This window comes from Hypomesus nipponensis, chromosome 17, assembly GCF_054491055.1.
Source record: "Hypomesus nipponensis isolate SF chromosome 17, ASM5449105v1, whole genome shotgun sequence".
NCBI lineage: Eukaryota > Metazoa > Chordata > Actinopteri > Osmeriformes > Osmeridae > Hypomesus > Hypomesus nipponensis.
Window position 1 is genome coordinate 18,688,037 of NC_140377.1, and position 18,597 is coordinate 18,706,633.

Sequence of the window (18,597 nt, forward strand, 5' to 3'; positions counted from 1 at the left end):
CGAACCACATCATGAATCAATTCACATGAAATATTTAGAGACATATTATTTTAATTTCAATAAAACACAAGTCCATAACAACCGATCTTCATTGCAATGTTGTATGTTCCCCTAGATATTAACAAATGTAAAGATTCACATATATTATCCACATAACCTTCCTTTCACTCTGGACTTTATTACCCAATGATGCAGGTAAGGACTCTCAATGCAAAAACAGGACCAAAAGAGCAAATTTTTGTATGTAAATATAAATAGTATTTCTACTTTTCAAGAAGATAAGTTCAGATATATCAGCAGTGATGCTCTACTCAGCATACGTTGGAGTTCCTTGGTTTCCAAGGAACACTCTCATTTGTCAATTTTGAAAATATTAGCCTTATCATAAATAAATTCACGTGAAATATTTAGATCATTGCTCACCATGTTTAAAGAATAATGTTACATTGCTCATCTTACATTTGATCATACAGTCACTCTATATTACATACTGGGGAGTCAGCATTGGACCAGCAGTTCTATAGTCTTTCCAAGGAATACTTCATAAATGAATTCACATAAAATATTTAGAAACATGCTATTGAAGACATTTCTATTAAACAAATGGTATAACAACATATATTGCATTGAAATTGTATTTTTTCACCAAACATCCATACTGTTTATATACATTTTTACTTAATGGATTTTGTTACCCTGCAGTCTGTGACTTGTGTATGCAACACAAAAAAATGTAAAGAGAGCAAATATTTATAATTTGTATGTAAATAGAAAGGGAGTTTCTATGTATCATCCCTGATTAATTTGGTTGTTCATATTAACATTGGGGTTTTCTTGAATAAATGTTGGGGTTCCAATCTCAACACAGGTTCAATATTTGTTTAGATTTTCTTCAAGCTTTCAATAGCTTGGGCTTTAGTGTACGTCCTCCATTCACTAGGAATTTTACCCCAGCCCTGAAATTTCTTTCCATAGTAGTTTTCCAGGTCTTCTTGAAATCGACACACAAACCACTTCCAGTATGGCAGTTCAGAGAGGTCAGGGGTGATGCTCCAGTCAGCGTATTTTGTACCACCAGTTCTATACTGTTTAAAAGGAATTGACTTATCAGAGTCATGGTTCGGATAAAAATGACAATCACTTGCAACTGAAGATGTGCAGAAACTGGTACAAAGTTGTTCTGTGCCTTCGAAGTGCCATCCAGTGAGTCCATAGGGCCGATGGAAAGAGACACTGTGATCTACCCCCTGATGCTCACTCATGGTGTTGGTGCAGATGGCCTTGCAGAAAGGACACTGTACCCAGCAGCAATCACAGAAGTGCTTGATCAGAATATCATCTGGCCTCACCCGGAAGTTCTCCATTTTGAGTAGAGACACGTCACTGAAGTTTTGGTTTATCTCCTTGACTTTGATTTTAAGACCATCTCTTACCACCTCTTCAAGAAAGTCAACTGTAGTAATGGCACCCATATCTACATATGTGTTGTTCTCAAATTTCAGCTCATCTTTCAGGTAATTGGAAAATTCTTTCAGCCACATTGTGGTGTCACCCATCTCAGTTGTGACTCTTTCAGTTGCATTGTGCACAGCATGGTTCACACAATGTTCTTTGTATTTTATATTACCTTTGATAATGGTGAGAGTTTTGACATCATTTTCTGAGAAGATGTATTTGTTTATAGTCTCTCTTATAAATGATTCAAAGTGTGTCTTTGGACTCTTAATGTAGGTGATGTAACTGTCAAAGTTTTCCTTCTCCGCTAGCAACAACAAGATGTGTTTCTCTAAGTTAGACCTGTTTCCACTGAATGGTGGGTAACTGCTTTGCATTTCTTCAGCCAAATCAATGGCTGTTTTGTCATAGATGGCTTGAACCATGGATTCTTTCAATTGATTGCAAATGATTTCACCAAGGACAGTCACATATGATGCACCTTTATAAAAGCTTTGGAAAATCGTGTAGTACTGTGGTTTTTTTCTGTCCAAGTAAGTAAGTGCATCATTATTGTTTTTGAATTCCCTGTGGGACTTTGACAAAAAATGTTCTGCATGTCCACATGCATGGAGTAACAGATCCACAGTGAATGTTTTTTTGAGAACATAGTTCTTTTTTGTTGATTCAAAATCCTTCACTCTTGTTTGGACATGAACAGCTATGTTCTGCAAATAACTGTCATTGTAGCCTCTCGTGGCTGTGGGCGCCTCCATGATCATGTTTTTTGTTTCTTTTACAACATCATTGATGAAGGTTGTAAGCTGCTCTTCTTCTGAATATGTCAGATGGTTCACAAAGTCATAATTTTTCACTGTCTTATTTCCTGAAAAACCAATTCCCAGGAATTGTTTGAAAGTACCCCATAGACTGGTTTTGTGGGATAGCCTGTGTTCATCTTGTGTATTCATTTAATCTTTAGGGCATTGATTTAAATCTGGGTGCTTTCTTAAGATTATGTATTGAGAATAATTTCCCAAATTACATATGTTTGAGTACAACTTGCTTGTTCTACGCTCATGTACAAGAGCAGGTTCATTACCAATCTCTACAATAACATGAATTATTCTTTCAGCTATATCAATATCCTTGATGGCAGGGGTGTCATTAGTTAATTCAACCACCCACTCTTCCCAAACACTATCGAACTCCTTATGAAGTTGATCTTCATCCATTGCCTCGACTTTCAGTTTCAATGCAACCTCTTTGCTCTTTTGAAAGAGTTTGTCTTCATAGAGTTTATTTTTTTCATCCAGCTTGTGGCGGGCCTCCCTCTGCTGAATAACCTCCTCCAACTTCTTTTTGGACCCCCTCACAAGTTCTTCATGAAGCTCACCTATTTTGCATTCAAATCTTCCTTGCCACTGAACCAATATGTCTTTATCTCTCTCCTCCTCAAAGTGCTTTTTCATGGCTTCGTGCACTTTGTCACAAGTCTTCCTCATTTCTGCTACAAGGTAAGATTGGTCAACTTTGTAGAGTTTTCCATTTTCAATTCTGTTGTAAAGTTGGTTTTCAATGGTCAGCATTGCACTCCTGAGTGCCCAAGTCCATTTTCCATACTGAACCTCAAGTTTTCGGTACACTGCGATTTCAAGTGTGTTTTTGAAACTAAAAACAAAGTTTTCATTCAGCAGTGCATTCCAAAGATCTTCAACTCGGGTCTGGAATGCTGATAACTTCGTGACAATTGACTCTGAAGTTTTGGACAGAATCATGTTCTTCAACTCCTGTACATTTTCACTGTAACGTGGATTGGGTGGAGCCATTGGTGGGCTGCCCTCCCAAAGCTGGGAAAAATATTTAACGTCTCTTTTTATGTCAAAGGTAATGATTTCACTGAAGCACTCTGCATCACACCCCTCTTCTTTGGCTGCCAACTGAGTCATCTCATCCAGTTTCTCCTGTAGGCGCCTTTTGCCTTCCATGTTTTTCTCTCCAGCAGTGATGTCTCCGACGTTCTGATGCACAAACACACAGCTTGGAGAGAGTCTGACCTTCTTCATCCTCATGAAGGCCTGGACAGCAATCTGTAGGATGTCCTGCATCTCTGCTGGGTTCTCTCCAAAGATGTTAATCAAGGTCATGTTTCCAAGGCCAATCACAAATGTTGCCAGCTCATTGTCATGGTGAACGGTTGCCTTTCCTGCAAGTTCGAGAGCCCTGAGTCCTTCAGTGTCAATAACAAGAACATAATCAAATGGAAAGTCTTTTTTCATCTCTTTTGTTAACCTCACAAGCTGCATGAAAGCACCTCTGGTGCACCTTCCAGCACTAACGGCAAATTGCAGTCCGAACATTGCATTCAGCATTGTAGATTTCCCAGTGCTTTGGATTCCTAAGATAGACAGAACAAAGACTCTGGGATCATTTACTTTCCTAATGACCTCATCCAAAACACTCTTGATCCATGTCAAAGGCACATGACCTGCATCCCCATCCATCAGCTCCATTGGATGTCCAGATATCATAAGATCTGCAGCCATCTCAGGAAGGTAAGACAAGTTCATCTCAGCTATTCGCCCTCTTGTAACAGACACATGTGCTTCATAAATTTGTCCCACTTCCCGCCAGATATGCTCAAAGCCAACAGTTGCCGATTGCAGCTTCTCAGATATATCTTCCAATTCCAATTGCTTTTTTTTTAGTTGTACTGATTTGTCATGTTTCTTTTTTAAGGCCAATACCTCTGACCACTTTTCATCGTATCTATGATGAAGCTCTGAGAGCTCATTTGTGGAGAGATCGTCCAACAAGATCACTATCCATTTCAGGAAATACTTTCTCTCTTCTGATTCCAGAGAGCGCAAGCTTGTGAGAAACAACTTCATCAGTTCACTGAAGGATACGTCTTGTTGTTGGTATCGAATTGTGTTCAGTTCATGCTGTTTTTTGCTTTTTTCCGTTTCAACATTTCCCTGAAGGCGATAAAGGTCTTTGTTCTTTCTACACCAGTCATGCCACAATCTATCTTGACATGGAAGGAATGTGTCTTTAATTTCAGAGAGTGCCTTAACCTTAAGCAGATCCTTAATCTCCAAAGCTGCATTTTTTCCAGTTTGGCAAACGTCATCATTTTCATCTAGCCTAAATCCTGACTGTTTTGCCACTTCTTCAAGATTGAAGGATAAAAACAGTGGGGAAAGCGTCTTGCGGATAATATCCGTCAGTTCTTCAGATACCTCTGACTGATTTCTGTCTCTCAAACCAATTCTGTACTTCCCAGTTTGGAACTCAGAAGCAACAACGTCATCATCAGTGAGGAGACAGATGAGAGGTTTGGGAGACATGACAAGATCTTGCACAATTGCTACCCTTTTGTCATCTTTACCAAGACTTGGTAAAAGAACAACATTGACTGAGGAGAATTCAGTCAAAAAGTCCCGTTGCTTTTCATGAACAACAGCATCGCCACGGAGATTACAGAATGCAACACAGTCAGTAAACGCATCATCGGTCTTACCAGCAGGACAGTACCAAGCGATTTCTGCCACACCGTCCATTAGAATGCGGGTTTTGGTGCTGCCAGAGCAGTCTCTATGGAAAAATGTGCTGTGGCGCTGGTTTATCAAGTTGTTCATCAGCTGAGACTTTGATGAAGACACGGATCCGAGTCGAAAGAATGCGATCATTGGGGTCTGTGCTTTATATATGGGCATACTTTTGCTAGTGATCCCATTTAATTTGCTTGTTGATTTCCAGCTTTTTCCAATCTGCCTGAATGTCCAAAGGGGAAACTCAATCTCCTGTGTGAATAGGTCAGGAACAAGCAAAGGCAAGGCATACTGACATGCTGAGAGTTTAGTGACCATGTATTGTCTAAGGAAACTGTCAGAGCAGTGAAATACAGCCATCTGAACATCCATTGGGTGAACATGGGAGTGTTTGTTTGTAGAGTCACTTTGTTCTCTCTCACTGAAAAGAGCATCATAAACATTTGTATCTCTATCAGCAGTTAAAGTATGATTTATGGAATTCATCTCACTTTCGTCTTTTATAACAGGAATGTATCTGGCTCTGTAGTCTAACAGAAACAACTTCTGCAGGAAGGTATGCGCTAACTCCTTCTCTGACCTGGGCTCATGTTGGTGTTTTGAGGATGGTCCAATGTTGAGGAAGTCAGCTGTTGTCAACTTATACTCATGTTTGTGTTGTAGTTGAAGTCTGTCCATCAGTGTCTCTATGTTTGCCTGTAGTTTCTTCTCTGAGTCAACCATGTCACCTGAAGTGTCCTCCATTTGTGGTGTTTTTTCTCCCTTGGAATACAATAAAATACATGTTCACATTTAAGTCATAATATTACAGAAATGTCACTGGAAATACATATATGAAGAAAAAAAAAAAACATTGTCATAACTTTACTTAATCAAGTTATTTTTTTCTTTTTTTTTTACCTTGTCACTGATGTCAATAGCCTTCTCATTCATGTCACCTGATTGATTTGACAAGGGACAAAGACAAGAGAGGAAAAAGATGATTGAATGTATATTCAATGTAACAACTTATTTAACGACAACAATATGGTTTAAATTGATTATGAAAGCATACCTGATTCATCTCTCTTTTCTTGTTCCGTTGTCTGCCTGCTCACTTCATCAAACATTTCTCCACTGTAGCAGCCGGGGGGGGGTTTCAGAGACCATAAGGTTTATTTTGTCTAGCAATGACAACATCTCTAAGGGATCATCCATGCCAGGTTTGCAGGTGTGATATCTATTTCTGCATGTGTCTATCAGATACTTTAAGTCACTGTGGGCTCTCAATTCACATAACACATTACTGTAGTCTTGCTGAATATCACAGGTAAAAACAGGAATGACAAAGGCAAGAGATTTTTCTCCCAACTTTCTTTGGAGCCACTGTGCTCCTCTCCTGAGAGAATCGAAATGCTGACCCAGCGTTGAGAGCAAAAGGAAGGCATGGATTCCCTGCTCATGAGCGACCTGACCAAGGTAACTCTCTAATGACACCTGGTCAACCTGTTCTGTGGTCTGTAAGCCCAGCATATTGATAATAGAGACATGACGGCCACACAAATCATACAGTCGCAGTGCAATCTGTGAGCACCCAGCTGCTGCCACAGGAGTTAACTGTCTGTCATGTGTGAGGAGTAGATTCTGAGAGTTCATCTCTACAGAGCCAGTGTCGCCAATTAACACAACTGTTAATTTAGGTGTCCCTGGAAAAACAACAACATTATATTTACTTATTCGTATGACTTAACTGTCTTATCTGTTTGTAAATGGTTTCATAATGACAAGGATGGAGAGAACAAGTCATCATACCTGTTTGACTAGCATGTGGGGAACAAAAATGTTGAGAGTCACAGCCAATGACAGTCAATTCAGTGATTTCAATAGCCCCGTAATCAATCTGAAAAAAGAATAGCCATGAATTTCATGCATGGTCTCATGTTTAGATGTAATGCTAAATTCAAGATTGTTTTAATACTTGTGTTATTTTACAACCCATTTTGGCTTCTCTGCATAGCATTCTTACCTCTTCTTTGCTGTCAGTGCTAACATCATCCATGGTTCCTTTTTCCTCAAAGATTTGAGGACCAGGGTCTGTGGGCTGTGGCTCAATGAAATCCTGCTCTTGTTGATTGATAGTGACACCAGGTGTCTTCGTTGAGCTCTCATGTTTTGAATCCTCCATGTTTCCTGGATCATCTTTGTGACAAAGAGAAACTGATAAAAACCATGTCTATTTGGGATCTCTGTTATCTGTTTCTATATTTAGCAGTAGCGAACCGTGACTCTTAAACCTTGGCCCTCTGACCTAAATAGCTAGGAGGATGGCTATAGAGAGCGAAAGCTACCCCCAATGCCATAGCAACTGAATGTCATCGTATCGGAAAAGCTCCGACATTAGGAGTATTCAACTCCATGCAGTTTTACATGCAAATACTTGAAACATAAGTCTATGCAGTTTTTATAATGTCAGCAATAGCCAGTATTTTGAAACCTGGTGTATTTTGATTGACTGCATGTACCTTGTGAAGTAAAACCAAGTGTTATTCTTTGACAGAATAATTTAATTTTGAGTCAGATTTCCAGTGTTTTGGTAAAGTCAGTGTGTGCAGAGAAACATGCGTTCTGTCTTGAAATGGAGAGTTAGCATATATTTAACAAAATGTGTTTTTGAGGAGAAAATTATCCATTTGGCCAATTGTGTTGTGTAGGTGTCAGTCTTTGTTAAGAGTTTAGAAAAAGTATCCGAAGTATGGGTAAGCGCTTCTTAGCGATTAAATTTTAGCTGGGGGGAGGGGCGGGTTCCCCAGGGAGCCATACAAGCTAAAATCGCAACTGGTGGGAATGTTCCCAATGTTAAGGAAAGCAACATACAGTATAAGGATAAAAATACCCCCCCCCCTCTCCCACACACACACACACACATACACATGTATCACACTACATAAGCGGAGCTAGTTCAGGCATGGAACTCGGGCAGCGCACGCCATATCAACCATTGCCGTGTTCTCAGCCCATAGGCTTAGCTTGATAGGCGACGCTATAAAGTCGCTCACACGCACGCACACGTTTTCTCAAGGCAGAGAAGAATACCCTGGCCCGGTTACACCTGTAGATATACCAATGTGTACTGACAATGCTGAATGTGTGTCTGATGTAATCAATGTGTCCGAAAATGAGTAACGATAATGATGAACCGAGAAGCTTGGGAGACGGTCCGCATGAAGCCAGCTATACTGATTGCAATAGGTATCTGCATGCTGCAGGTAGCCTGCAGGGACACTTCCTCGATCTGTGCCCTCATCAAAGGGCAAGAAAAGTCAACCCCTGCCTAGCTTTGATATTCTTATACATACCATGATGCATTCTCTCTGAGCCCTCTGCCTGTAAACATGTCTGTGCTGTGCCCTTTGCAGGGTGCACCGTTTTGAGTCCCACAAGCTGAAACCGTGTCCATCAAAGCATTGGTGGCAGGCGTCCAGTTGTACGTTCGGTGTGCGGATCCTTCATCATGCAGCCTTCTGGGGAGCCCGTCTCTCCGTCTTGTAATGAGCGGTTCAAGGAAGCAGCGGGCCGAAAGCAGACAAACGTCTTCCTAACACTACACCTTTACTGCACAAACGACCACTGAGACAGGGGTGCTTCGTGCTAAGTCGACACCCTGCTCGATAGCGTTTCTCGGGTTCTGCGGCGTAAAGGTACCCCCACTGTGATGGTCCACACTAACTACCTTTTGTCCCCTCTCCTTCATGCGCCAGTACCTGCTGTACTGCCCCGGGGGACATCTGATGAGCCCCTGTTTACCAGTGACGCAGCCGGCAAGGCCACGACCGGATTGTGGCTCATGCAACTCCACTAAGTTCTGTGCGAGTGCTATGGCTTGTCCCCGGAGCTGTATACGGCGTATTCCTTCCGGACCGGGGCGGCTGCTTCTGGTGTCCACGTCGGCGCTGGACGTCGTGGAAGCGCAGAAGTCATGAGCGCTTGAGAACAGAGACCGGGACCGTGTTGGGCGATGCTTGCAGCCGGTACACAAGAAGCTTGCATTGGATAAGTCGCTCTGCGACTATCTGCTCAGGAAACCGAGCAGGCGCACAGGAAACCGAGCAGGCGCTCAGGAAACCGAGAAGGCGCCCAAGCAGAAGCCGAGCAGGAGCTCGAGAAGAAGCCGAGCAGGAGCTCGAGAAGCTGAGCAGGCGCTCAGGAAAGTGAGAAGGTGCTCGAGAAGCTGAGCAGGCGCTCAGGAAAGTGAGCAGGCGCTCAGAAAAGTGAGCAGGCGCTCGAGCAGGCGCTCAAGCTGAGCGCGACGCTCAAGCTGAGCGGGTCTGAGACCTTCGGTGACCAATGTGGTCCGCATGTAACTTGTGGTTGGGTGGCTTCATACATTGCAATCGTAGTATGTCTCTTCGGATCTCCATGCAGCCGTGGTGATCCACAGATGTCCTCTGATGCGCTACGTCGCCATCAGAATCCAGTGTCTACATGGGGACGTCCGTCCAGATGCCCTGGGAACAGCGGATGCTCCGCTGATTTGTCACACAGTTTTGTTGCTAGCAACAGTGAGATGTCATGTGGTCCTCTCGAGGCTCAGGAGGCGCAACACTCCGCTCAACACATAGTGAGTGTCGGTGTTTTGGGGATTTAACTTGTTGCTCCCTGCCTCATGTCATGCATGCCGCAGTGAAGGCAGGGAGCGGTTCCCCATGTACATCCATTCCGCCAATGTGAAACCATTTGTCATGTGTATGAATAAATGGTGAAATCAATCACGTGAGTGTCTTGACTGAAATAAGCGGAGTTAGTTCAGCCATGGAACTCGGGCAGCGTGCGCCATATCACCCATCGCCGTGTTCTCAGCCCATAGGCTTAGCTTGATAGGCGGCGCTATAAAGTCGCACACATGCACGCACACGCGTCCTCGCCCCCTTGTGTTTGGCGCTGCTGCCACCCACCACCATCCCCTTCACCTCCATGTGGTCTGTCAATCACGTGAGTGTCTTGACTGAAATATGATACATACATGTTAATCTTCGTCGTCGTCATCGTCTTACTATCATAGTTTTACTTTTGATTACTTTTGATGCAGCCTATGCCTATACCTTCAATATCAGTGTGCCAACCAACCCCACTTACATTTGAGATATTTTTGTGATGGAATAGAAGTAAGACATTTCCAATGATGTAACGCAATTTTAATAGGCGTATTTGAAGCCCTCTGTGACATGCTTGCGTGTAAAAAGGGCTATACAAATACATTTGGTTTGATTTGATTTGAATAAGCTTACGTTTAGTCCACAGACCACTTTAAAAAACACCTTCGATAGGGCTAGCCTACTCAAAAACTTAAATATACCCTCATCTATTTGCATCTGGTGGCACAACACCGGAACATTTTAAAGTTGTATAGCCCTATATACATATTGAGTACAATGCTCAATAGTGTTTTTTATTCTCACTTTCTCTATATAAAAAACAAATCAGACGCGAGTCGAGAGCTAGCCGACTTATTTACGCTACTTTACACAAATGTCATGGATAGCTGGTTACTTACATTCTGAAGTGCGTCCTAATCCTTTTTCTTTCATGCAACGCTGGACGAATGAGTCGAGTTAGCCTATTTCTACTGAAGACATCCCAGGATCATTCGTAAACCGAAACTTAAGGAATAGAAACTCTGCATGCACATAAGGTGACGCGTAACCTGCCAGTAAGCGGTTTGATAATGGCATACATTCTAATCATGACTGGCACTGTATGAACGTTTGTCTACAGTAGGCTACTTGCACACATAGCCTGCTTTTCTTTTTGCGAGACACTTTTTTTGAATTAAGCCTAAACTATGCTTAATTTAGCTTTAAACTCTTGTCATTGTCCGACAAAACATTTAAATGCTTTTCATTTTTTTATTTATAAAGATGCTACTCATTGTTACAAAAATAACTTCTAACAGGCATACTTGCAAATACTCCAAATTATGTATAGTGTGAAATATTATTCATACAATATTTGGAATAATGATAGTCAACATCACTGTGGAAATGGGAACACCGAGGTAGACTGTTTTCCTTATGTCTACTATAAATATGATTGGCCCATCTGCCGAGGGGTTAAAGGCTGTTATTGGGTAAGATATGGCCTGACTGTTGGAAACGTATTGATGAAAAGTTTGTGCGTCATGTCAGTCCAAGGCCACCAAAGGTGCTAACACATATCTTTTCCTATAAGCAGAGGCGTTGTTAGACATAAAACTCTACTGGGACACAGGCCCCTAATTCATATCCCTTTTTTTATTTCAAGCTTGCTGCGGTCAATCCACTACTATGCAATAGAAACTCCCCTTGCTTAAACCACTATACAAAAGTTCAGGGATGCAAGTTTGATATCAGCTTGGGCAGGGACCGTTTTTGACAATCGCTATGACAGTTCAATACCTTAAAGAAGTTTTTTAAACTCTTAACACACCAACACACCTACCACACACAATTGACAAAACTGTTACAGTTTTTTACAATCGCTATGACAGTTTTTTCAATACCTTTAAAAAATGAAAATCACACATTGTAAACTAAACTCAAACACTAATTGTCATAACACAAAAATATACTAAAAATTACACCATGTCTACCAAACACTAACACATGTTCTCTTTTCACAGTAACATTTAGTCAATCATAGCACAATGTCATAAAAAACACTAACATCAGATGGAATTACAGAAACTGCATTCATTTATGCAGGTATGTGTCTGGTCTCACAGTATATGGATTATAGATTGTGTTTGCAATGCAGTTTCTTTTGAAGCCTCTACATTTTTGTTTTGTTGGGTTTAGAAAATGCATGCATTTTGATTCTTTTGCTGCAGAAATTCAGAACAAAAAATGAATGACCGCTGTCTGAATAGCTTTATAGAATGTATGGTTACTGTATTGGAAAAAAAACAAGACAGAAACATCATTGCTGCAGTAAAGGCTTCATTTGCAACAGGACGTTACTGCAAGAAATATGCAATTTAGCTGCCATTTACAGTATTACCCTAGCTCTGGCCCTTCTCTGAGCGCCACCACACATTCTAACTCCTCTCCCTTGCCCTTGTCCCACTCCTCTCCCTTGTCCTGGTACTTGTCTTCCTCTCCTTCGTGCAGGTATTACTGTACTGTATTCTTACTTTCTTCGTGTTTCTCTATATAGTTTTTTTTGCACACAAGATCAGCACAAAGAGCTCCACTTCGCAGTATATGTACCATATACTCATGCGATTGAAAGAACCTCAACACCATAGTGTTTCCTAGTTGGGAATCAACTGTAATTTGTAGTATTTGCATAACTTCAACCAGCTTTTTCTCAGTAGCAATGGAATAAAATACAGGGGATATATTTGTGTTTCAATTCACAATATGAACAGCTGTTCACTTTGACTTTAGCCAATAACTTAGGTTTTGAACATAGTGTTATCTGTTCTGACATACAGTGTTAAAGCATTGGTAAATTGGTCCGTAAAAATTGATTGTTTTGGTCTTGGTGGAGCTTGTGTGTAAAAGAAGTTCAAGCATTTAAAATTTGTGTTTACTCTATGCATTTTGTGTCAAAGCAACAAGAAATGTGTTAATTGTATAGCCAACACGGGCAGATGTTCTGCTAACTGTGTCAAGAGTTTAGAAAACCTGTTAAAGGTATTGAAAAAACTGTCATAGCGATTGAAAAAAACTGTAGTGTTTGGTAGACATGGTGTCATTTTTTGTATATTTTTGTGTTATGACAGTGTTTTAGTTTAGTTTACAATGTGTGATTTTGAGCATGAAATTAACAGTTTTGCCAATTGTGTGTGGTAGGTGTGTTGGTGCGTTAAGAGTTTAGAAAAAATGTTAAAGGTATTGAAAAAACTGTTATAGCGATTGTAAAAAACTGTAAAGAACCTCAACACCATGGTGTTTTCTAGTTGGGAATCAACTGTCATTTATAGTATTTGCATAACTTCAACCAGCTTTTTCTCAGTAGCAATGGAATAAAATACAGGGGATATATTTGTGTTTCAATACACAATATGAACAGCTGTTCACTTTGACTTTAGCCAATAAATTAGGTTTTGAACATAGTGTTATCTGTTCTGACATACAGTGTTAAAGCTTTGGTAAATTGGTCCGTAAAAATAGATTGTTTTGGTCTTGGTGGAGCTTGTCAGTAAAAGAAGTTCAAGCATTTAAAATTTGTGTTTACTCTATGCATTTTGTGTCAAAGCAACAAGAAAAGTGTAAATTGTATAGCCAACACAGGCGGATGTTCTGCTAACTGTGTCAAGAGTTTAGAAAACTTGTTAAAGGTATTGAAAAAACTGTCATAGCGATTGAAAAAAACTGTAACAACAGTTCAGTCAAGACAATCACGTATTAGATTTGAGCATTTATTGTTACATGACATGGACATGTAGATTAACTTTGGCGGAGTGGATGATCTAAGGGAAGCACTCCCTGCCTCCTCGATGCAACACATACATACATGACATATGAGGCAGGGAGCAATAGAGATATAATCCCCCAACACACGCCACCACTCCGCCATGCAGACTATGTGTAGAGCGGAGCGCCGCTGCTCCTGAGCCACAGGAGGACCCCCTTACATCCCACTACGTACGTACTAGTGGCGAAAACAAGCGTTTTCTGGATGCGGGGGTCATGCTAGCATTAACGATGACTAAGACTATGTGTGCATATCCATCGTGTTACATACCATCTGATGTGCGGTTTACCGAGCCGTCCCACGCGCACATCCCGTCCAGACCCAGTGCTGGACGGAAGGTGAACCCGCGACAAGCCAAATACACCGACCATCTCCCCGGTACCCTTCTAATCCGACATCGGGCAGATAGCTACCTCCAGAGAGCTGCCCCTCTTTGCGCCCGTCAGCGAACTCATCAGGATGTACACAAAGGCAGCATGTACGCCGGAACACGAAGATATGCTTATCTAGTGAGAATAACTAGTGTCAGCAGAGCACCTGCCGTTCCCTGGCCGGTATCCAGGGTGTCTCCGCAGATATCTTGACTCGGACGCTGGATTCTGATCGATTGCTACCGAATCAGAGCACGTCTGCGGATCACCAGTGCTGAGACAAGATCTACGGAGACATTCTACAATGCTTGTGATCCGGTAACCTCTCATCCATACAGGGCAGAGTTACAGCTGTCTCTAGAGACCCATTCCTCTAGCGCCCGTCGGCAACCCCAAAGATGTACGCGAGGCGCATGGTGTACCATCAATGTCCCTATGTGAGAATGAGAAACAAATGTGTCGGCAGAGCACCCGCCGTTCCCTGGAGTCCAGGGCATCTCCAGAGATATCTCGATTCAGACTATGGATTCTGATTGATAGCTACCAGATCAGAGCACGTCTGCGGATCACCACGCCTAAACCGAGATCTAAAGAGATATTCTACTGTTATGGGTTAACAAGCCGACCCAGCCACCATCTGTAATGCAGGCTTGTGTATTGACACACAGCAATTAGTCCTTTGACCACATGGCCGCAAGCTTGTTCACGTCAAGCTCATAGATCTCTGGACTCTAACAATGTCCAGGGCATTGGGGCGTACATGGTGCTCGTAAGCCGAGGACGACCAGTCCCCATCATTCCAGCGTGGCTAGGCACTTGAAGATGCCCAGGTGGCAGCCCCAATCCGGAAGCTTTGCGATGTATACCAATCCTGGGACAGCCCACAGCGAATCGTTGAGCAAACCAGGATTTCGTCATGGCCTTGCCGGCATTGGTGACAACAGGGACTCGGAAGGCGGGACTCGGAAGGCGTCACCCCGGGCGACACGGCGTGACATAGGAGAGTGGACAAAACGCAGTTAGATCGAGAAATCACAATAGAGGCACCTTGCAAGTATCAGGTTGGAATGTTCAGGACACTAAACGTTCACTGCACAATGGTGGTGAATTCCCCACACCGTGAAACATTAAAAGGTTGTGAAAACACTGACTCGAGTATTATCGCTGTATAGGCCCGAGTACCCTTGTTCAGTTGGACACCAGTAATTTGAAGAGCATAGCCCTTTGACAAGCAATGTCACAGAGGGCTCACATAAGTGGCCCTCAACCAACCTAACCCTCAGTGGCCTATGTGCAAGATGGGTAGATGATAGTAGACGTAATCTTGATCTGAATTCTGCTCTCTTGGCCCGTTCAGCAGCTTGCTGAGGGCTCCAAACACCTTAATTGAATACCCCGAACCCGTGTCTAACACGTCTGCGCTGTGCTCTCATTGCCTCTGCTTAGACCACAAAGTTGCATCCTTCATCCACCAATGTGGATTGAAAACCATCCTCATGTATTCGCCGGCAGACAAACATAGGCCTACATGTGCACCGCGCACGCACCCGGGCCTATGGTCTAGCACCGTCCGAGAAATGGCGGCATGCTTGCCTATCAGAACACCTGAAATGAACAAGACAGTGCGCCACACCGTCTCTATAGCCTGAAAGACTGCGGTGCGCAATGAGATTCCCACACTCTGGTCCAAGTGAGCAGTCTGACTAGATTAATATGCACAGACCTCCTTATGATGTGGACCTTGCTTCGATATTCCAACAGTAAACTTTTCCCTACGCAATAACAAGCATCATGATGGAATGCAATTCGTGTAAAGCCGTGAGATACGTCTCAAGAGCCAGGAAGCAGCCCCGTGGCCACAGGGCCTTGTCCGGAGAGCTCGATAAACCCCCAACCTAAAGAGGCAGCCGCGTCGGTACGAAAATCGAGGCGGAGGACGACTCCACGGAACCGTGATAGAAGAACTGACGCCGCGCCAAAGGCCGCACAGCCCACCCAGAACGTATATCCGACCGCACCAGTCGTGTACGCCATCACGAAAACTAGCACGCATTGAGAAGTCCAACAGACGGGACACGAACTCTGGGGCACGATGCATGCATAGAAGTGGTGCCCGAGCGGCCACCACGACGCAGAGGACACACTCCGAGGGTAACGACGCCCGCATTAAACACTATCAGGAAATGCAGAGAACCAAGGTGACGGGCCTACGGTCAACTCAAGGACAGAGAAATGTGCATGCAATCAGACGCGTCCGAACACCTAGAGGCAGCGCGGGTGGAGATCACGGAACATCCCGACAAATCGTCCAGCAGGTGCACGATGCCGACTGGTGCTCATTACCAGGATCCAACATGGAGCCAACGACAGTGTGTCGATGTGTGCGGGCCGCTGCGGCGGCCGATACCGCCGAGAGTAGGCTACAGCTGCTGCCCACCGACGCCAATTAGGTGCCACTGAGAGGCATGCAGCAAAATGCGCGGACCACCGGTCGTTGACATGCAGGCAGCCTGAGAAAGCTGTCTACTTGAGATGTGAATGCCAGAGTTAAATCCAGTCCCTCAGAACAGACGACAAGAGGGACCGTTGCAATCGTTTGGCTTCTCGTAACTGATAACCTATGTACTTGCGGTGATTCTAAATATTGGCACTCAGAATAAAGCGTCTGCTAAATGACCAATGTAACGCAGTCACATTAACACTGATGGTGTCAGTCATCCCAACCTGCAGAGACCCATTTCCGGGTGGTGCTTCTCCCACCCGGAACTCCCGGGAGACGTGGAATGTAGGCCCTATGTATCGGAATTGCCTACATATATTGAGTACTATTGGATTCAGACACCTAAAAAGATGGTTCGACTTAGTTTGTAAATTTAAATGTACAGTATATATATGTTTTACCTCCCAAAAATCCCAGAATTATACAAGGTATTTGCGTATTATTTTCAGCACTACCACTAGTAACACTAAATCAACACTTGGTCCAAGGGTTCTTCCCAAACTACCTCAGGAAGGTGGGGTTAATCTCATTCAGTTTTTTAAATCAAATACAATTCAATATTGTAGTGCATTTGTACACGCGGTGGATTTAAATATTGGCTTCTCCCACCCGGAACTCCCGGGAGACGTGGAATGTCTGTATTGAAAGTTTCGAAGCATGTATGCAGATAGACGTACCTTCATGCGAGTACCCATCGACCCACTAGCCTATACTAGCCACAGGGTAGGGGCACTCTGACGGCCCATCACACGTCAATTACACCCGCAACGATTTGCATAGCCACACTCCGCACACTTAGATGCGTGAGTCCAATTATCCCCACGCTCCCACAGCATGAGTACGGTTGGGGCCCACAGCTTGCTAGCTTGTTCCTTCCGTCAAGTACCTAGCATGACACTCGTAGCTAGCAACGCTAGACGCTGGTGTTTACCGTTACGGCACCCTCTTGCCAGTACATGTTTTGCCACACCAGCGTAGTGCATAGAGCTAGATAACCGTATGTCTATTGGACGTTCATCTGAAATGTCCGAAGTCACACATCCGAGATGGTAGTCTACGCTGTGGGCCCACACACGACGACAGACAGATACTGTGACGCTACTCAACTGGTTAACCGATAATATAGGGATACCATATTTCACTTAAGGATGTATTTGACGTCTGAATTAATTTGGCTGCCCTAACATCTGCCCGGAGACAGCAGACGAAATTAGCGTCTCTGGCTGACTGCTCATTTACACTTTCTATTGATCAGTGCGCACCCCTGAAATAAAGAATATTACAATGAACAATATTGACAAGCTGTTACGTAAGCACCGGCTAATACATTCCCGAAATCCGAGTATTCCGTTTGCACAGGGTATACTAAGCCTACTGAATGCCATGGCAATCAAACAATACAATCGAGTTAAAGAACCGCAGATACACAAACCCTTTCATTCGGGTACGCCATTCCTGATTACCAGCCGGTGGTGTCCTAAGACACGGTACCACGTCATTCCTCCCCTACAGTCAATGCGAAATCGAAGGCCACGGGAGCGCCTCCGAAGCAGTACCGGGGATCGGCGGATCCACCGCTGTCGTCGACCCCTCCTCCAGCGCGACGACCCGAGCACTCGTTTCCGCCAGAGACCTCGACGTCCAGAGGGGCGAACAGGACCGGGTCTTCCTCCCTGGACCAGAGCATTCTCAGCGGGCACCGGTCGGGAAGAGAAGGAAGGAGAAAGAGCGGCCTTGCAGCACTCCACGAACGTGCAGTTCATCATGATACACTCAAGGAAAGAGACACGACCAAGACATAGTAGAGTCCAGGATGCGTTGACCCGCCAATCCTGGTAGTAGGCGATCTTTGAGCCGACGCGAGTTACGCCGGGCCTGGCTACCTGTATCGTCGCAACCGCCGTCGGGGCGGTTCTCAGAGGCTGCGAATCCAGGCGAATGCCCGAAACCTCCCGCAAACACCCCCAACAACAACAGGCCACCCCCGGATTGCAAGAGCCGGACACAGCAACACAGGCGAAAGCAACAACCGACGACGCAGGAATACAAACACATTGGCAGCAGCACTGATCATACAACGACCGGGGTGAGTGTGTGCATATCCGCGCGTCTTTTAAAGACGCCTTATCGGATGTGGCCCAATGGATATGCGCTGCTACATGGGTGTGGTAGTGGGTGGAGTAAGGAAGGTGGAGTAAGACGCCTTACGTCCCCTATAACTGGCTGACACGCGCTGCCCGATTGCCCTGCCAGAACTAGCTGCGCTTATGTAGCATTATACAATGTTTTCTTATGTAAAACAAAG

General features: G+C 43.8%; 1 protein-coding gene across 1 annotated transcript; it reads right to left on the bottom strand.

The window, feature by feature from the left end:
• Positions 1-33: 33 nt before the first annotated feature.
• Positions 34-6,104, bottom strand: LOC146253834 (interferon-induced very large GTPase 1-like). The gene is given in 3 exon segments (XM_084676635.1): positions 34-5,750; positions 5,889-5,926; positions 6,043-6,104. Coding segments are annotated over 3 exon segments (4,962 nt in total). The 5' UTR covers positions 6,098-6,104; the 3' UTR covers positions 34-881.
• Between the last annotated feature and the right edge of the window lie 12,493 nt (positions 6,105-18,597).